The sequence below is a fragment of the Eptatretus burgeri genome, chromosome 8, assembly GCF_056783735.1.
Source record: "Eptatretus burgeri isolate ZD-2024b chromosome 8, Ebu_testis_v1, whole genome shotgun sequence".
NCBI classification, from domain to species: Eukaryota; Metazoa; Chordata; class Myxini; order Myxiniformes; family Myxinidae; genus Eptatretus; species Eptatretus burgeri.
The window spans coordinates 33,857,980-33,879,381 of NC_140968.1; the positions used below are offsets into that span (position 1 = coordinate 33,857,980).

The window sequence follows — 21,402 nt, forward strand, 5'->3', positions numbered from 1 at the left end:
AACTCCTCTAGCGTCGAAGTAATCATGGTGCGTTAGTTGGGCCTCTAGTTACATTTTAAAGACGGGGAGAATGTGATGAAATAAAGGATGAAGTGACGCGCGATCACGTTACACGCGGCTCGCACACGGGACAGATAAAACCGAGATGCCGCGCGGTCGGTGGGATCGTCCCTGGGGCATTGTCATTTACGGCGGCGGTTCACTTGGTGCTCGTTGGATGGTAACAATTGAGAGTATACCGGACTCCGTGCTAATTGCTGATTTATTTTGCGGTGATCTACTGCACGTGTATACATTGCTGCACATGTATTCCCTGAGGTGTCTGTAGAAGCGGCTTCAATCAAGTGAAAGAAAGCCTACACTCCGAAGGTTTTTCCCTCGCATTCATTTCAAATAATAATAATAATAATAATAATAATAATAATAATAATAATAATAAAACATAATCCTGCATTCGGTGAGTGCATCCGTTCGTCGCGCGCACAAGTTGCGGAACGCCGCAGGTTGTTACCAACGTCACGTCCGGCCAACATAATGACGTCACGATAGTCGAGGCGAGCGGCCTAATCAATCTGTTACCCGATTATAATTAACGGTAGCAAGGTCTGAAGTATTAAACGTTGTTGTTATTTTTTTTTCTATTCGTTTAAAAATTCTAAAACATAATCGTGCATTTGGTGAGTGTATTCGTACGTGGCGCACGCGAGTTGACGAACGCTGCATGTTGTTATAAAGTCGTTATAAATAAACAACGATCGATGGGGTTAAAACGTTTGCATGGAGCGATGGCGGCTGCGCGCTCTCGTGGAATGGGAATAACATCATAACATAACATAACATAACATAACATAACATAACATAACATGGCGTGTGCTGTGTCCAGAGCGATGGCAGAAGCGTGGCTCGACTTCTTGGTCTCTGTGGACTGCGGGTCTTCACTGGGCGTGTACATGGGTCGAATTTTTAGTGTGGATCAGAAGATGCAAACCATTTCCTTGTCTCAGCCATACCGCAATGGAGTTCGCTGTACGGTGGGAGAGCTTACCCTGAGGTTGGTGGTTGTACTCGGCTTGTTCATCGATGCTCGGCGGTTGGTAATCAAATAGTTCTGACTTTTTCCAGCAGAAAATATATTTTATTCGAGGTCTGTTTGACCTCTCCCTGAGGTGCTCTGTCTGTCTACCCCCTACCCCCTACCCTCTACCCTCTACCCCCTACCCTCTACCCCCTACCCTCTACCCCCTACCCTCTACCCCCTACCCCCTACCCCCTACCCCCTACCCCATACCCCCTACCCCCTACCCCATACCCCCTACCCCCTACCCTCATTTATACCTCGCCTGTTCGAAGAACAGAGAGCTATAGTGATACCCCCGGCCTGGGCGTGAGCGTGAAAATGTTAAAGTTTTTGGTGCAAGTTATTTCCTTTCTCATGTTTTTATCTACTACACTTTTTTTTTTTCCTGATTACAATATACAAATACATATATTGCTTTAAAATTATACTTCACTGCAATGCTTTATAAAAAATATGAATTATTAGACTAGTCTTTTAAAAACAATAAATGTATAAACAGGCGAGCATTGGGTGGCTTTGACACCAACTCTGTTTTTCAGCTCGCCTGTTCGAAGAACAGAGAGCTATAGTGATACCCCGGGCGTGAGTGTCAGCGTCAGCATGAAAATGCTAAAGTTTTTGGTGCAAGTTATTTTTTCCTTTCTAATGTTTTTATCGACCACACTATTTTTTTTTTTTATACACCCGATATATATATATATATATATATATATATATATATATATATATATATATATATATATATATATATATATATATATATATATATCGGGGCGTATTATGTGATACCGGTCATCTGTGTCCGTCCGTTCCTGTCAGCACTCTAACTCCCAAAGTTTTCAACTTTCACATTTCATATTTGGTACGTAGGTACAGACTGCGGAGACTGTGTGTCGTGACATACGTTCGTCATCTAAAGTGGTTGCCATGGCAATCAGGATGCTGTTTTCCATGTAGTAGCACAATTCTGAATATACCTTCTTGTTCGGCCGTATATTGCGCTCTTATTACTGATTACAATATACAAATACATATATTGCTTTAAAATTATTTGGATCAGACTTCACTGCAATGCTTTATAAAAAATATTAATTATTAGACTAGTCTTCTAAAAACAATAAATGTATAAACAGGCGAGCATTGGGTGGCTTTGACACAAACTCTGGTTATCTTTCTATCCCTCCATATGGCTGCATCCAGTGCCAATGACATAAAGGATTTGAAGATCCTGGAAATGCCCCAAGGGCAGATGAAGTCGCAGGCACGAGCTCGAGAAGAGGTGTCCTCGCAGATGCAGTCACAAAGCCGAGTGCAGTCACAGATGCCATCCCAGCGGAATGGGATATCTCAATGCTGTGAAGAATTTAACTGCATCACGGGGCGACGAGGATCTGGTCCTGGGGATTCAGGCGGCCCAGTGATGCAAATGCTGCACATGAAAGGAGGCGAGGGAGACCGGCAGACGACTCCACAGCCCATTTCCAAAAGGTGATCATGTGCTGTATTCCACCTTTGAAAGGAGATTGCTGACTCGGGTGGACCATGTCGAGACAAAAAGAAGAATCAAGTGTTTGGGTAGTGGCATGATTGCTTAAACCAAGAGGTACATCTCTAAGCTGTCTCTCCTGGGTTTGAATCCTGACCCAGCTGTAATCTGTCATCCCGGTGCTTCACAGGCAGGGTGATTCATCAATGTGTGTGCCGTCCCTCGGATGGACGTTAAACTGGACGTCCCCTCTGCCTACATTAGTTGGTGAACGTTAAAGATCCCACAATCTCCTTTGTGACGAGCAGGCGAGCTATCGCCGGCACCCGAAACAGATTGTAAATTCCTGCCCCAACCTTCAGAGGGCACCATCAGGAGCAGAGCTGTGCCCTCAGCCAATGATGCTACTCTGTAGCCTTGTGCTGCATATGAAAGAAGACGAAGTAGAAGAAGGGATGATGAGTGAAATGTTATCGACAGCAAAATGGAATAGAACAGGTTTTTTGGGGGGGAATAAATGTTTGATGTTGACAAATGCACCACTTTGCAATCTGTGTTTACCACACCCACACAGGTATGGAGAAAGAAGTGTCCAAAGAGGCTCTTGCTCTCCACAGCAGAAGGAGCAGGGCTGTCATGCTCAAAGTGCTACCACTGACGCATCAACCGACAAGTGTTTGGGGGCACTCAACAAGGCCATTCGTCGACGACACAACTCTTGTACGTCATGTCATACTATTTGATTGTGGGCTTATAGTATGAAATGTTGGCCATCACACTGGTTTTCTTAAGGCTGCCTGCTGTATTGGGGTCTTGTCCTGGTTCTCATGATTTACTGGAGAGGCATAAATACCTTTTTGAATGATGGTCATTGGTTTAAGGAACAAAATGGAATTGAGTGCTTTTGATGAAAGTCCATTGACGTGATTATTGTGAAGAGAATTGTGTTTATCCAGGCTATTAAATTTTCTGCACTCGCAGTTGTTTCGTTATCTCCAATGTGGTGAGGGTATGACTAGTTGAACTGCTTATGCTTGGTGCCTTTTGAAATTACTTGCAGCTAAACTATCCTGTGTTTTTGCAGCAAGGCATAATTCAGAGTCCTCCCTTGGATGTTTGCAGGGTCTTCCACCACTCGCTTCCCTGGTGCGGGAACCCCAAGTAAGGCAGGCAACAGACGTGTCTGTCGCGGTCGGGACAAGACTGATGACTGTTTTGCAGATGACCTCGATAATCTTCTGGCCACAGAGTTTGATTTTGAGGGGAACTTGGCACTTTTTGACAAGGCTGCAGTCTTCCAGGTATGCTACTGTTCTTGCGCATCCTTCTTGCTTTTGTATCGAGCACACATGTGTAGGAATATAGGACACCATTCTTAAATGTCTGTAGTTACCCATGGTAATCTGGGTCGCGAGGTCACCACAAGAACAATTGAAGCTCGAAATGCAGGTTCACTTCTGAACATTTAAAAAAAAAAAAACAAATACGTGATTGTTGGTTGCATCACTTTTGGTTTAAAAATGGGACTTGGAGGGAAACTTGTGGGGCATTGCGTTATTAGCACCAACTATTGTCATTACCCCATGCGTGCGAAGCAAGAAGAGGGGGTTAAGCAATTGTTTGAGTTTTTGTCTGTCGGTCCATAAACGTCTGTTTATGATCGAAGGCCAACTTGATTTCCATTGAATATTCTATATTGAGCATGGATCGGAAAACTAACCTGTAGTTTAGCAGAACTTTGGTTCTGAATTTGTCCTGAGGATTGAGATTATATTTTTAGAAAGATAATCCTGTCTGGCAGTCAAACAAAAATCATTCCAACAGGAAACTTGTTGGTTTTAAGGATGTCATAAAGGACTCGGAAGCATGAAGAACTCATGTAACATGTCAAAAAAGAGTGAGCATTTCTTTGCAATCAATGCATGTCCCCTACTAATGTGACATTTTTTTTTATGTCCAAAGAGGGCATAACTCTGTGAACAATTGATGATGCATCCTGAAACTCGAACTTGTTCTGTAACATAACATAATAAAGCCAAGTTTCATTTGCAGATGTTAAAGGGTATGGGGAAAAAAAAAAGTCTGAAAAACCACAGGCAAACTGAGACTAAACATATCGTCCCCACGGGTGAAACCAGTAGGGGACTGATAAGGTGATGTAAAAGACGCAGCATCAACAGTGGTTAAACTCTAAAATCTTAATTTTATTTCAATTGATTTATATACTTAGACACCAGAACACAAATCGCCTTTTTTGGCACTTTCAAAAACCTTCCGTTTAGCAGCACTTGGACAAAATATTACAGAATTTTATGTCATCACAACCAATCAAATTTCCTGCTCGCCAACCCCCACCCATATCCTTGTTTCTCAAGACTGCGTGGGGTAAGTGTTTACTGTTTGTTAAAAATATATATATTTATTATCTTGCCAAAACGAAGTTTTTGCAAGATATGTTAGTCAGCTTGTATTTATTTATTTTTTAATTTTTATTTTTTTGTTTGTCTGTAATCACGTATCAATCACTCTACAGAGCACAGTTATCATTGGAAATTTTTGTAACTTCGCATATCAGAGGCCTATAGAGGTCCCTTTCAACGCATAAAATTTTTAAGGTCAAGGTCACTTTGTCGCAAATCAGGGGAGTCGACGAAACCCTTATTTTTTGAGTAATTTTGATCGGATCGTCTTCAAACTTCATGGGAATATAGTTGATGGTCTGGCACTCAGCTGATTAATTTTTGGTGGCGATTGGCCTTGACCTTCATGATTAGCACCTGAGGTCAAACATATTTGACCCCAAGGTCAAATTTTCAAGTTTTAGGAACCATATCGTGTAGTACCTCAAATTGAACACCTCGATGAGTGCTTTCTAGATATGTCAAGTTTGAGACATTATGTTGTCATTTGGTGACGTTATGAAGCAAACGCATATTTTTCATGGTTACTCTGTAGAACGATTCTCATCGGAATCTCTCGTAGGCAGATATTCCTCAAGGAGTCGCTCCTGGTGGATAGCAGCTCTGTTCACCTCAGTGTGACCTTAAAGAAGTCACACGTGGTCACCTTTTGGCAAGATACGTTTATTTATCTATAATTCCAGGTGTGTGTGTGTGTGTGTGTGTGTGTGTGTGTGTGTGTGTGTGTGTGTGTGTGTGTGTGTGTGTGTGTGTGTGTGTGTGTGTGTGTGTGTGTGTGTGTGTGTGTGTGTGTGTGTGTGTGTGTGTGTGAGAGAGACCGCTGTTTCTCGACAACCACTGGTCTGATCTAATTGAAACTTGCCAGGTATGTTGCTGGGGACCTGAGGATGTACCTTTTCAAGTTTTGATATTAATCGGATAAGTGGTTCCAAAGTTATGGCCATTAATTTACCAAACCAATGACAGGACACGTTGCTGTGTAGGCGTGGCAGTTGGGGAAGGGATCCTCAGCAGTGTTCCCCATTACGGGTTACAACGTACGGACTTCCAGATAGTGATGACTTACTGTATTCTAATAATTTCTCGATTTCTTGTGTGCATTTATAGATAAACACAATGCCCCAATCCAGTCGTCGTTTACGAGAGTGAAGGAACGGCCTGTGTGGGTCTTTGAAAGTTTTTATTTTATTTTTTTTGGTTTGCATGTACGGCCACGCACGTACGGCTACGCACGTACAGGCATGCGAGAGCAAAGGAACGGCCTGTGGTTCTTTCTGGCACATGGTTTGAAACTTTTTTTTTGCAGGAATGGGCATGTACTAATTATCCCGCCCCCTGGAGGGATGGGGATATTGTAATCGTCCGGTTTGTTTGTCTGTTTTTGTCTGTCTGTTTGTCTGTCTTTTTGTTTGTCTGTCTGTTTGTTTGTCTGTCTTTTAGCAACTTTACGGCAAAACGGCTTTCGCAAACACTATCAAATTTAATCCACAGGTGGGCAATGAACCTTGGACGACCCCATTAACTTTTGGGTCAAGGTCAAGGTCACGAAGATCAAAATCGTTTTTTGCTCATAACTTCGTCAAAAATGATGTGATTTACTTCAAACTAAGCTTATGGTGAACCTTATTCTCTTTGTCACTTATAATCCTACCCATTCCTATAGTGAAAAATGCATATTTGTGAAGATCGGTAGGGTACGAAGTTTTGGGGGTCAGGGTCATCGGTCAAAATTACAAATTTTCCATTGTAAATCAAAAAAGGTTAGGAATATGCGTGTTTACTATGGAAGTTTAATATATATATATATATATATATATATATATATATATATATATATATATATATATATATATATATATATATATATATATATATATAGTCCTTTATTGGCTTTCATTTGACACCATGACCTTTGACCTTACGTGGCCTTGAAAGGTCAAAACCATTTTATGGTCATAACTTCGTCAAAAATGGTTTAATTGACTTCAAACTAAGACTAAAATATTCCTTATTCTATTCCTTATAATCAACATTTCGGTTAAGGATGTATCAAATTTAAATTTGATCCCCAAAATAACTTTATGCCTTAAATGGGTGGGATTTGTTGTGCCTGGCACCACTTGTTATTATTATTATCCCACCCCCCGGAGGGAGGGAGCGGGATATTGTAATCGTCCAGTTTGTTTGTCTGTTTGTTGGGTTGTCGATGGAGTCGAAAAAAAAAAAAATTTGATCTACCCTTATTATCAGTATCTCCGTCGATATATTGGGTAGTCGATAGAGTCAAAAAAAAAATTTTTTTTCAAAAAAAAAATTGAGATTTGTTCTACCCTTATTATCACTTTTTCCGTCAATATGTTTGTCGGTCGCTCTGTTTGGTCCAGTGCTCCGTTAATACAATGTCGATTTCAATGAAACTTGGTTGGTAGGTTCCTACCATGACCTAGTTGTATGTAAATGAGAACCGTTGCTATGGACCCCACCGTTGCCTAGCAACGGGACTGAATTTTTTGAAAAATCATAAAATCATTTTTTCAAAAATCGGGCCACGAGCCACTGTGGGCACTACATTCAGCCATATTGTCAAAAATTTCCAGCCGGATCCTATGAAAACAGTCGGAGAAGATAGACTTTGAATGAACCCTGCTCGAAAACAATAAAACAACGAAGTTCGTTATATCTCAGAGACTATGAGTCAGATATACATGAAACTGGTATGGTAGGTTCATGGTATGTCCTCGTTATGTGTGAGAAGAAGCGTTGCTATGGACCCCTCCGTTGCCAAGCAACGGTCGAAAAACCTCAATGTGGGGGTATTTTTATGAAAAAAAAATCTGCAGCATTAACCCTTGAAGCAAGAATCATGAATTTTCTTGTGTTTAATCTTCAGGTCATTCCCCATCGAACGGGCCCATCGCGTCAGGTTATATTGGGTAGTCGACTTCCCATGTCCGCCTACCAGCTTGTTTGTTTGTCTGTTAGCAACTTTACGGCAAAACGGCTTTTGCAAACACTATCAAATTTAATCCACAGGTGGTCAATGAACCTTGGACGACCCCCTTAACTTTTGGGTCCAATTGGATCAAAAGTCAAGGTCACAAAAATATCAAAATCGTTTTTCGCTCATAACTTCATCAAAAATGATCTGATTTACTTCGAAGTAAGCTTATAGTGAACCTTATTCTATTTGTCACTTATAATCCTTCCCATTCCTATCGTGAAAAATGCATATTTGCGAAGATCGGTAGGGTCCGAAGTTTTGGGGGTCATGGTCATCGGTCAAAATTACAAATTTTCCATTGAAACTAAATAAATGGGTGGGATTTGTTTTGCCTGGCACCACTTTGTTATTTATTTGCCATGGGGGTGGTGCACTTTGAATGTACCTGTACTTGTTATTATTATTTTTGTTAATGAGTCTTCATTATTGAGAGCTTGGGCCAAAAACTATACAGAGCATGATATCTCAAAGTTGTGAACGGATTTTGACAAAACTTAGTGGATTAGTTCGGTAGGTGAGAAGAACAAGCAGATTCGAGTTTGCTTCACGTCCGGATCCAGATCCGGCCTATCGGTGGGACATAAAACATAAACTGTTCAACCTGGCGGAGGTATTCACTCGACCGGGTGCCGTTAGTTTATTTTACATTTCGTCTTATACATTTTTATCCCACCCACCGGAGGGAGGGAGTGGGATATTGTAATCGTCCGGTTTATTTGTCTGTTGGGTAGGCAATCTAGTCTACCCTTATTGTCAGTATTTCCGTCGATATGTTTGTTGGGTAGTTGATCTAGTTGGAAAAAAAAAAAAATTCAAATTTTTTTTTTTTTTGAGATTTGTTCTACCCTTATCAGTATTTAAAATGGCGATTTCAGTTAATACAATGGCGATTTCGATGAAACTTGGTTGGTAGGTTCATACCATGACCGAGTTGTGTGCAAATGAGAACCGTTGCTATGGACCCATCCGTTGCCTAGCAACGGGACTTTGAAATTTTTGAAAAATCATAAAATTATTTTTTCAAAAATTGGGCCACAAGCGACTGGGCAGTACATTCAGCCATATTGTCAAAAAATTCCAACCGGATCCTATGAAAACTGTCGGAGAAGATAGACTTTGAATGAACCCTGGTCGAAAACAATAAAAAAACAAAGTTTGTTATATCTCAGAGACTGAGTCGTACATGAAACTGGTATGGTATGTCCTAGTTATGTGTGAAAAAGAACCGTTGCTATGGACCCCTCCGTTGCCAAGCAACGGCCGACTACCCATGTCCACCTACCGGCTTGTTCTGTTTGTTCTGTCTGTCGCCTAAAGGTTGCAATTTTAAACCAGCTTCACGCAACTTCACCACATGGTCGAGTTTGTCATAAGGCCGAACCCGATTGTTTTTGAGGTCAAAAGGTCAACACAGGCCAAAGGTCAACAACTTAGATGAGATTTCTAAAATCCTCAATTTTAATCTGATTGACTTGAAATTTGAAGAGGATTTCTATTTAAGGTCATTGAATTCAACTCGGCAATTATATTTTTATGTCAGCAGCTAAGGTGAGATTTCTAAAATCCTCAATTTTCATCCGATTAATATGAAATTTGAAGAGGATATATTTTTCAGGTCACTGAATTCAACCAGCCAATTATTTTTTCGGTCAACATCGAACAAAAGGTCAACAACTTGGAGGCATGTATTTCTTAAATCCTAAATTTTTCTCATCAACTTGAAATTTGAAGATTTGCATATCAGGTCACTGAATTCAATCACCAATTATTTTCGAGGTCAACATAGGCCAGAATTTCGAAAATTGTCAATTTTCATCCGATTGACTTGAAATTTGAAGAGTTGTTGCATATGTAGTCATTCAATTCAACTACCAATTATTTTTGAGGTCAAATTTGTTTTATGGATTTTGCAAGTGTTGTGTTCTGCACTACGTCGTCTTCTTGTTAATTGCCGGAATCCTTCGGATTTTGGCAATTATGTTGGTCGGTTGTATGTCATTGTGCGTCTGCCTGTCTGTGTGTTTGTTTACCCTGTAGCAGCCACACCGTTTCAGCGATCATGACCAAACTGGCTGCAGACGTCGGCCATGATCCAACTAAGACACTTGGCGTTTTTGGTGAATCTTGGTCAAAGGTCAAGGTCACCGAAAAACCGAAATTCTTATTTTTGCAATAACGTCCGCTAAAATGGTCGTATCGACTTCAAACCAAATCCAAAATGTGCATCTTCCAATACTGCATCCAACCATATGTCTCATTGGGGTGTCACACCAACACCCTTCTTAGCGGTCGGGGGTCAAATGTCAGGGGGGGTCGGGTCAAAATTATCAAATTGCAATAAAAACGCTATTTCAAGTCCGATTGACTTCCGAGTTATGATCATGACCAAACTAAGTGCTATAACTCATTAAACAGTAGCACTATCGGCACAAACAGTAGGAAAAAAGAGGAATGAAAGAGTGAAGATGAGCAGTGATTCGTGATTTTGGTAGTTTTACCAGAAGGGGGTTGTTGGCGGACCTTGAGCGCCCTGTGGAAATGTGGTTGGGACAAATCGCAGAGAGAGCAGGGGGGGCAAGGCTGGAGAGGAGTCGGTAGAAGACAGAAAGACCACCGACCAACCTGCGGTGATTGAGTGAGAGGCCCAAAGACTCAGCTTCATTGCGGGAGATGCCAATGATCTTAAAAGCCCTGGTTTCGACAGCGTGAAGTCGAGAAAGGTGGGAGGCAGGAGCACCAGCCCAGAGGGGAGAGCAGTACTCCATCAGGCTACGGACAAAAGCTTTGTAAGTAGTCAGGAGCTCAAGAGGGCCGAGGAAGGACTTTGCACGACGGAGGATTCCCAGTCGGCGACTGGCTTTTGAGGCAAGGTTGGAAATGTGACTTTCCCAGGAAAGGTCATGGCAGATAGTGAGACCCAGAAGCTTGAAAGAAAAGACTTCTTCCAGAGGATTGTTGAGAAAGTGGATCCGGGGGTTTTGTAAACGGTCCTTTCGAAGAGACATAGTGAGAGTGTGAGATTTGTGTGGATTGAAAGACATGTTCCACGTGTTGGACCAGTTTGTGATTTTATCCAGATCTGCAGTGAGCGAAGAAGCTGCTGCTTGCCGGTCTGAGGGATGACAGATGGTACGGCAGAGGGTGGAGTCATCGGCAAAGAGAAATAGAGGATTTTCCAGAGAGTCCGAGAGATCATTGATGAAAACCAGAAAAAGAACAGGGCCCAGAACGCTACCTTGAGGAACTCCAGCCTGCACAGGAAGAGGGGATGAAAGAACTCTATTTCGGGCCACACGTTGACTGCGACAGGAGAGGAAGTCTGCGAGCCATGAGTGGAGATGGCCTTGAATACCATGGGAAGAGAGTTTGGTGAGTAGGGCAGGGTGCCAGACTGTGTCAAAAGCACGTGATATGTCCAGGGATACGGCTCGGATTTCCTGTCTGGCATTGAGGACCTCCATCCATTGATGGGAGAGCAGTAGCAGCATATCCAGGGTAGAGTGACCTGGTCTGAAACCAAATTGATGATTGGAAATCAAGCCATTGGAGAAGAGGAAGGATTTCATGTCTGAAGCAATGATGGATTCCATAACCTTGCTGATGATTGGGAGAAGGCTGATTGGTCTGTAGTTACAGGGATCTGTTTTTGCACCTTTTTTATGCAGGGCAGTGATGTTAGCAGATTTCCAAGCAGATGGCAGATGACCTTGGGAAAATGAGAGGGTGAATAGAACAGAGAGAGGGTGAGCAAGAGCAGAAGAGCAGGCTTTGAGGACACGTGGGCTGATGCCGACTGGACCGGTTGCAGAATCTGACTCGAGGTTTGAAAGCAAGCTCTCCACCTTGTCAGGAGAAAAGGATACAGAGTCCAGGGACAGTTGGGTGCGACTGGGTAAAGTGGGTAGAGATAGTGATGGGTTTAGGACACAAGATTTAGCTGCAAACACCGAGTTTAGACATTCAGCTTTATCACGTGTGGAATCAGCAGTGCGACCATTTGAGGTAAGCGGCGGGGATGGAGGGGGAACATACACCAGAAACAGATTTGATTAAACGCCACCAGGATTTTGAGGAGGGAGAGAGGTTTGAGAGTTCAGACTTGAGATGAGAAAGATGTTGTTTTCTGGCTCTCCTGAGGGTAGATACACACTTGTTCCGAGCTTTGTGGAAAGAACTGAGATTGCCCTCAGTTGGGTTTGCTTTCCATGAGGCAAAGGCAAGTTGTTTCAGGACAACTGCCTCGCCACAAGCTTCAGTAAACCAAGGGCGGGAGGAAGGAGTAAGACAACTGAACACGAGAGGGGATAAATCTGTGCATGAGGGAGAGCAAGTTTCTTTGAAAGAATTCCCAGGATGAGTTGATGTTTGAGAAAGTAGTGATAGGAGACCAGTCTGTAAGTTTGATGGCTGCTCGGAGACCCTGCCAGTCGGCTTGAGGAAATGCCAGACTCGACGAGGCGGTGAGGTGGTTCTCTGATGACAGCCAGAGAGATGTCCACTTTAACAAGGACGTGGTCAGAAGAACCAATTGGAGCGAAGGAAGAGCAGCAGATATTGTCAGGGAAATTTGTCAAAATCAGATCCAGAAGAGATGGAGTACCATTGGTTGAGATCCGGGTCGGGAAGTTGACCGATTGAGTCAGTCCCAATGAGTCACAGAAAGCTTTTGCTGACGTCCCATGGCAGGTGAGAGAGGTACCCACACCTAGCCAACTGGCGTGATGACAATTGAAGTCGCCACATAAGAGGAAGAGAGAGTTTGGATGAGAAGATAGAAGATGGTCCATGTTTTCGGAGAGTGAGGTGTAGATGGAGTCATCACTGTTCGGTGGACGGTACAGTACACATATAAACATGAGGTGGGAGTGGAGGGGAAGCCGAAGCCAGAGGTATTCGTTTTTGTTCGTTTGTGTGCAGGATATCTTAAGTTATGCTTGGATCTGGATGAAATTTTGTGAACAGGTTGGGTGTGTGACAAGGGCGAACTGATTAGATTTTGGTGAAGATCTGGATCCGACTACTAGAATTTTAAAAGTGATTCTTCACCATTGATAGATTGGGCCAAGAACAATTTTTAGCACAATATCTCAAAAAGTTGTGGACGGATTCGGACGAAACTTGGTGTACATGTTGGGTGGGTGTGTGGCAAGGAAGAAATGATTCGATTTTTGTGAAGATCTGAATCTGGATACGAGATTTATTTAACCTTTAAAGTGATTCTTCACCATTATGGGGTGAAAAACGATGTATAGCTCGATATATCAAAAATTTATTGGGCACGATATGCTCTCATGGGATCGGGAATTACGTGGCGGAGGTATGCGCTCCACTGAGTACCCTTGTTGTTCTCAATCTGAGGTTACTTCATCACAAATTATTTGAAACATTTCCATGGTTGCCTCGGAATTCTGTTAAATAATTCTCATTCTCAAATATTTCTTCATAAACCTCTAAGCCGCCATGTACTTTGAGTTACCCACTCACGTGAGTTAACCTTTGTCACAATGAAAATGGCCTTTGATACTCCTCTCTGTATTTGCACGGACAGGAAATTGCATCACATGAGAAATGCAATGGCGTTGCACGGCGTGTGAAGTACCGTCACGACGAGAATATTCTGGAGCCGCAGCCTGCAGTTTTTAGGCAGATATCGGTTCCGGAGCAGAGCAAGATGGAGTACTGCACTGGTAATGGGGAAATGGTGGTGGGATGGGGGAACTACTCTCCTTTTTATTAAGTTGCTGCCATTAGTTTGGTGGACTAAGCCTACCTATTATAGCATGGTGAAAACAACCACCAATATCTCCACTGCCAATGCACAATGGTACCTACACCTAGTTGGTTGACGTCACCAACCGTGTCTATTGCCGTGGTAGACACTGGGCTGGTGGTGCCTGCAGTGACCCCTGAGTTGCATCAGCAGTTGCTGGCAGCAGCTGAGCGTGGGGGCCTCACATTGGAGCGTCGTATGGAGGTAGTTGGGATCTGTGCTAGCCAGATGGCACTTATGCTTCTTGGTGGCTCCAGCAGGTATTGCGCTTTATAACTTTATGTGCAGCAGGTATAACTTGGCCTTTGTTCTTTGTCAATTCATAACCTCCTCCACTCTCGGCCTAATCCAGCCCCATTTTTCACAGGCTGGACCCCAAGAATTCCCACCAACGTCCCTCCGTTGTGGTGTTATGTGGCGTGCACGAACAGGGAGCACAGGGTATAGCTTGTGCCCGTCATCTGGCCAACCATGGTGTATCGGTCTTGGTGTACCTCCATAACTGCACCAAGTCCCCACCTGTTATTGCAGCGGAGCTGCGGCTGTTGCAAGGCACAACAGCTACATGCATGTCTCAACATGCAGGTAAGGAAGTGTATGCATAAATTGTAAGGAACCAATGATGATTCGTTGTACCAATGATGTACATTTTCTTGTCATTTTGTAACTGTGTCCATGATGCATTCAAAAAAGTGATGATGAAAATGCTAAAACATTTTATGTGGTGGCTTTTGGTGGATCTTATCCATGTATTACATGTAGGACAAGGACATTGGGAGAAAAAATGCACAAACCAACACAGATTTGAACTTTGTCATGATGTCATGAAGCAAGTGCTCAGATGGTAATGCCAAACAGGCCAACCTTGTTTGGTGTTCTCGTATGAGCATTTGCTTCAGGATACCTGATACGACCCACTGCGATGCATTATTACATACCAACAGAGGACCTGCCTGACAGGTGATCTTGTTCCAAACGTGCAACACGTTCTTCTGACTCAAACCTTTATTTGGTTGGGGTATAGGCAACTGACAGCTCCATATGCAAAAAAAAATTAACCCGGGTTCTGTGCATGAAGCAAAAACATACCTACTACTTGTAATTCAAAACACCTCACTGCACTGGAAAATGTGGGGACAGGAATACAATACTGCACTGAAAATGGAGACTTGTAATACCCTTCCTCACCTGTATGCAGCGCCACATGATGCACATTTACATAGATAATTTGTGTCGTCCTGCCCCCTCCCTCACCCCCTCCAAGACCACCGGCAAAGATGAAAAAAAAAACACCCCGATACATTAATTGGGTGTCATGGTGATCCAATGTAGAAAGTCTGGATGTAATCAGCCCAGAACTGGAGAAGGAGTAGCACGACAAACACAAACAAACAAGAAGGGCACTCGGTAGATCACATACCTCCGCCACGTAATGCCTGATCCACAAAACATAGCGGGTCCAAGACATTTTTGAGATATCGTGCTGTATTAAAATAATAAATAAATAAATGCAAAAACATGATTAAAAACAATTATTTTTGGATCTTGTGTTGATAAAGTAGTGTGGTGTTGATGTCACGCAAGCATGATGGGCTGAATGATGTCTGATTTCCTTGTATCTCTGTGTATAATGTGTAGTACATAAACAAGTTGCAGAAAAAAAATTTTCATTTGATTTTGCTTCTTTGGGGGGGGGGAATTTACCGAAAAATGCCATCAAGTGTGAGAAAGGCGAGTCATTCAACTTCACAAAAAATCTTTTATTACTAAATCTTACAGGTATAGGCTCCCATAGTATGAAACTATACATAAATAGTCCCTTAAGCATTCATAGCTTTAAAATGTGCTGCTAACATGAGTATTTCTTGATCCAGTGGGGACTCAATGTAACATGGTTGGATGGAGTCGTGGTTTTCCTCCTGATGACTCCATCTTTGCTCTTTACTTCTTTGGGTTCCTTCTTGGTCTTCCATTTGATTGATAAAACATTAGAACATGGTGATGTTAGGAAGGGTGTAAACTTGATCGGGAAATCTGCCCCATTGTGAGTGATTCAGAAACAACACCAAGTTTACACTCTTCCTTTCAATATAATTAGCGCAGGCACTGTTCAGAAGTGTGTGAGGCACTTGCTCTTGCGCTTGTGTGTGGAATTGGTCTCCCGTTTTCGGAACCAGCAGTAATCGCCCATCATGTTTGGGTTGAACCGGCCTTGCTTGATACCTAAACGACCGAAATGTCTTGGTGAACCTTTCGCCACGCTCATCACTTACATCACTTGCCATGCTCATCACCCAGATTCGGTGGGAAGAAATCAAGATGACAATGCAAGAAGTGCATTTTAAGACATCATACCATACCCCTCCCCCCCCCCCTTTGCTGATGGGCTTTTAGCATGTTGTCCACTAATTCTGCAGACATTTAGCTCTATGGTTCCTGAGAAAGTTCTGCACAACCAACACAAATGCTTCCCATGCTGCAAACTTAAATGGGTTCAGTTTGTTTTTGAATTCGGAATCACACATTAGTTCTCGGATTTGTGGCCCAACGAAAATGCCTGCTTTGAGTTTTGCATGTTTTTTTCTCTGCGTCAAACTTCTCTTCGAGATATTGGAAGCCATTACCATCGTGATCCAATGCCTTTGCAAAGTTTTTCATAAGGGATAGGGTTAGTTAAAAATTGTAATGCCACGTGGAAAATTTTACTTAAATATTCATAGCTTGGTCAGTTTTCATCCATTTTTAATAATTTAAAGTGCATTCTAAAAGCTCTCTTTATGGGAAATAATATTCTACAACAGTTGTATTGCTATAATTGAAACCAAAAACACAAAAAAATAACAATTTATGATCACTCAAAATCACCCACCAGGGCGAGCTACTGTAATTGGACCATATCTACTATACTAAAAAAAATTAGAATATGTTTGTATGTATGTGTGTTTGTTTGTCCTTTATAGGCGGCCGAACCGTTGGAATGAGATGAAACTTGGCATGAGTGATCCTTGGGACGTGAGAACGGACATGGGGGGGGGGGTGTCAAGTTCAAGGTCAAAGGTCACCGGGTAACTTCAATTTCTCAATTTCATCCGATCGAGACGGGACCAACGCCATTCGACAGATAATTAATCAAAATTAAATGACAGTTCATTGACGACATTCACTTCCGACTTCCGGTTTTGAGTTATGACGTCAAAATTGACTTAACGTCAATTTTTCATGTTTGTTTGTCCTTTTTAGACGGCCAAACCGTTGGATAGAATGAGATGAAACTTGGCATATGTGATCCTTGGGAACAGACATAAGGTGATCAAGGTCAAATTCACGGGGTCAAGGTTACCGGATAACGTCAATTTCATCCGATTGAGACGGGACCAACGCCATTCAACAGATAACTGTACCCGCCCATGGGCGGGTACTTTGCTAGTGTATAACTCAAAATCCTGACGTGCTGAGAAAATTCTGACTTCAGATTCAAAATCAACATTCTCAATTTAATCTAGAACATACGTTTCCAACCCAGTAGCAAAATCTTTGTTGTCCAGTGTTGTCGTAAGGATGTATGTTGTTGTTGTTTTTTTTTTGGGGGGGGGGTTGATATACTTTTTTAACACAGCCTGATCTCTCTTGTGCAGGGTTGCCAACAGGACCCGTGGACTTGCTTGTGAACTGTCTGGACTGCACAAAGACTTGTACAGCACAGCGTGAACAGCCCTGGTACCGCTCTGTGGTTGCATGGGCAGGAGGTAGCCGTGCCCCTGTTCTCACGATAGACCCACCAGCTTCTGGCCCCACCACACCTGGGGGGCTACAATCAAAGTGGTCCTTGGCACTGGGGCTGCCATTGGCACTGGGAGAAGGTGCCGGTCGGGTGTATCTGTGCGATCTTGGAATCCCGGAGAGCATCTTCCAGGAAGTTGGAATTCTGTACCATCCGCCCTTTGGTTGCAAGTTTGTGATTCCATTGCATAGCACCTAGCTGAGGGACCACAGGAACTGTGGCCTGATCTCTGCACTCAACACTCTGAACCTCGGCCTCAACATCTTATAGTTTATGGGAAGAGGAGATAGACCCATCGGGATGTGAGGTTTGGGGCTGGTTTGATTTGAGGAACCAGATGTGAAATGTGAAGGGGGGGTAGGGGTTGGGCTGGTGGTTTTAGAGTTGGTGTGTTTGCACAAGTCACTTGAATCGGAATTTAGTTAGTTAGTTGGTGGGTTGGGGTGGGGGGGGGTGGTTGGTTGGTGGGGATAGCACAAGATCTTTCTGGGTCTGATATTTTTTTTTTCCCCCAATTCTTCTGGAGATGGGAAAGTGAAGGGTGTTGTGATTTGGGGTTTCCTTTCGGAAAGCATTCGTATTGGGGATTCACAAATGCTAGTTGTTTCAGGGATAAGGGGATGAATTTGTACTTTGTTTATCAGAAAAGGGATGGTTGTTTTTTTGTTTTGTTTTTGTTTTTTTTTTGGGGGGGGTGGGGGATTGTTGGAAGCTTCAAAGTTGTGGGATGGTGGGGTGGGATTGTGTGTGTGTGTGTGTGTGTGTGTGTGTGTGTGTGTGTGTGTGTGTGTGTGTGTGTGTGTGTGTGTGTGTGTGTGTGTGTGTGTGTGTGTGTGTGTGTGTGTGTTCAGTTAAAAATTCATTTTGAGTTCAATATCGATGCTATAGCTCCCCACCATGGCATCGTGGCTACCTGTCGGGTGAATTTGGGTAGCCTTTTTGAACTTTATAATGAGTAACTATCCTTGGGGAGAAAAAAAACTCAATTGTCTGCACCAATTTGGCTCTTAAAAATATTACGTTAATTTTAATTCCTTTTTTGGCTACAAATGGCCCAAAAGTACAGTACAGTACAGTACAGTACTTGTGTTTTGAGATGGTCCCACAGTTTCTCCCTTGCACCCTTGTGTGCTGAATTTATTTTATTTTATTTTCTGTAGTTCGGTCATTACTTTGTTCTACTTCCTGTTACATATGTTTTAAAAAATTGATTGTTACTGGCTGGCATGTAGACACAGTTGTGAAAATTGGATCTTGCCAACATCCCTGCTTCGTCAGTCAATCGTGCCATAGTATTATAGTTTTTCTTTCCATTGTTGGTAGCTTTGTGCCATCTTGGTTTTGCACTGATAGTCAATGTACTTTGACCTACCATTTGCCAATTTTCAAGGCTTTAGGCTTTACCCTTACTCTAAAGAACCCTCCTTTACCATGCAAGCATCCCTGTCTTGTTTACTCCCTCCAGCCAATCCTCCTGCCTTATTCTATTTCCTACAAAAGTTTACAAACTATTTCTCTTATCTTGAGGGTTACTATTGAATCTCATCTTGAGGCAATGCCATGATACATTGGCGTGGTAGTCGATACCTAAACCGCTTTGATTGAAGAACAAAATCCGGTTTTCTAAAGTAACCATTTGGAATTGATTGAGCTATCGATCGATCGACTTTAATAATACATGAAGCCAGTATAACAGATGCATTGCCTACCTCTTACAACCCTCCACCTGACTGAGCACAGATCACCATTGTCGAAATGTCGACATCTCAGTTGTGTTTGTCGGATACCTATGGCGCCAATTTGGATGCGGCATCACAAAGTGAGGAACAGTGGTTAACATTGTGGGTTGTAGTCATGGTGGCTTGGCTGTTGGTTGTAAATGGTGCACAGAAAAGATATATGTTGTGAGTTTTGTGGGAATGACACAATAGAACACAATAAATGAGTTGCTGGCAAAGAAATAGGTTTTGCTGTCTTGTACATCTTATTCTATTTTTTTGTATACAAAGTTGAGGCTCGTGGAAGAGCGAGAACACAGAATGGATCGGGGACGCAACAGAACAAATGCAAGGATATTGAGATGTTGGACAAAAAAAAAAAACTGGATGATCAAGGATAAAATAGAGGGAGACTTGGACAAAGATGGGGTAGGGGAGGATACAGGAGGGAAAAACTGAAAATTTGGAGGGGTGGGGAGGTGCTTTGACTGGGGTAGAAAAGATCATAATTTTGGAATGGGCGTGATCTGAGATGGTGGTGAACAGCTGTGTTGAAGACTTGGAACGAAGAACGAGATTGAAGAGGATGTGGAAGTTGGTTCCACAAGTGTGGGGAAAAAAAAAGGAGGAACAAATGAGTCTGAGCATTAGGGTGGTCCAAAAAAATGAAAGTTTGAATTTCTCACGGGCATGTTTGCCAAATCGTTCCTGACGTTGAAAAACGCAAAGAAACAAAAAATTAGCAGATTTGGAGGTGGTTTAGGGGTCCATCAAAGTCTCTCAACGGATTCATTATAATGTCACAATACTAATAGGAAAGAGCATAAAATGTTCTCAGTGGGCAGTGGGCAACTGGCGATCGGTGAATTTCTCCAATGGTTGATCCAAGAGGAACAGTTCCGTGCTTTTCTGTGTAGAACACGCCATACTCACTCACTCTGGGAATCAAAAAGAAGAAGAAAAAAATTAGAGATAAAAGAGTACTTTTAACACCGACCGACAGTGAACCGAAAGCTCAACTGATGTCTCCCTCTCTCCCACTGATGTCTTCTTCTCTCCCACCGGATGTAACAACTTCCTTCCTCTTGATGGACCCCTAAATATTTTTGGAACTGTGGCAAATTTGGCCAGGAGTATTTTCTCGTCAGGTAGAACAAAATCAACATGCCCCAAGAATATTCAAATTTTGAAATTTTCCCTTATGATTTTGGACCACCCTAGTGAGCATTGATCCTGGATTGAGGTAGTTTCACCAGAAGGGGATTGATGGTGAACTGTGTGTGCCCTGCAGGAACCTGCATTGGGGTGGACAAATTACAGAAAGAGCAGAGGGTACAATACCAGAAAGGTGGCGGTAGAAGACAGAGACCACTGACCTGTCTGCAACATGAAAGTGATAGACCCATGTTCTCGGCTTCATTGTGAGAGATTCCAATAATCTTGAAGACCTTGGTTTTCACAGCGTCAATATGTTAATATTGCGTCTTCCCTGATATGTTGTCATTGTGCATTTTCTTTGTAATTGTATTTTCCTTGAGATTCGATGATAAAGTTGTTCTTCTGGTTGCATCCTTACTGAGACGTCGTAAAGCTGCTGATAGCTGTGCTCTTGCCTATTGTCATCCAATGTAGTAAAGAAGAGCCTTGCAATTGAAAATACTTTGGAGACAAAATGTATTTTAACGGTTGCCTGGTACGAATCCAGCGAATTGTGTTAAAATAAATGCGACAATCTGCGTCTGAAGATTTGAGTCCTCAAAATGGGTAAGTGTCACGCTAATAGGGAAGAGGAGTGTAGCCACCTGGTGGGGGTGTGCCTCTGGCATGCAGCTCTGCAATTTCTTAAGCCTCATCTCCTGATCGAGTCTCGGTATAATGCACCCACCTTTATCCCCTCGGGCCCCCATCCGGGTTGGTGACACAGTTGGCCTCTCCTCTCCCAGATGCTATTGGCTCTTTTCTTAACCGGTGGGAGGAGCGAACTCCTTCCTCCTCCCACCCTGACATTCCATCAGACTGGGCGAGACTTCATCGTTTGGCGGCGAGGACAACAGTTGCCCCCAATGTAGTGCCTTGATGCCTAATGAAACGCAAAAAAGAACATATATGACAGATAATAAGGGATAAGAACACGAAATATAGGCTCAT

The 21,402-nt window shown here is 42.7% G+C and overlaps 1 protein-coding gene across 3 annotated transcripts; it reads left to right on the forward strand.

Moving 5' to 3' along the window:
* The first annotated feature begins 513 nt into the window (after positions 1-513).
* On the forward strand, positions 514-19,497 carry EDC3 (enhancer of mRNA decapping 3). 3 transcript variants are annotated; one of them, XM_085891455.1, is made up of 9 exons: positions 514-677; positions 884-1,051; positions 2,279-2,566; positions 3,139-3,284; positions 3,687-3,865; positions 13,534-13,672; positions 13,862-14,015; positions 14,108-14,340; positions 17,391-19,497. In XM_085891455.1, exons 2-9 carry the CDS (start codon positions 888-890, stop codon positions 17,732-17,734), a joined length of 1,647 nt encoding a protein of 548 aa, XP_085747581.1. In that variant the 5' UTR covers positions 514-677; positions 884-887; the 3' UTR covers positions 17,735-19,497. The 3 variants fall into 3 exon arrangements, with proteins under 3 accessions (XP_085747581.1, XP_085747583.1, XP_085747582.1); XM_085891457.1 differs by having other exon boundaries at positions 14,123-14,340; XM_085891456.1 differs by having other exon boundaries at positions 524-603.
* The last annotated feature ends 1,905 nt before the right edge of the window (positions 19,498-21,402 follow it).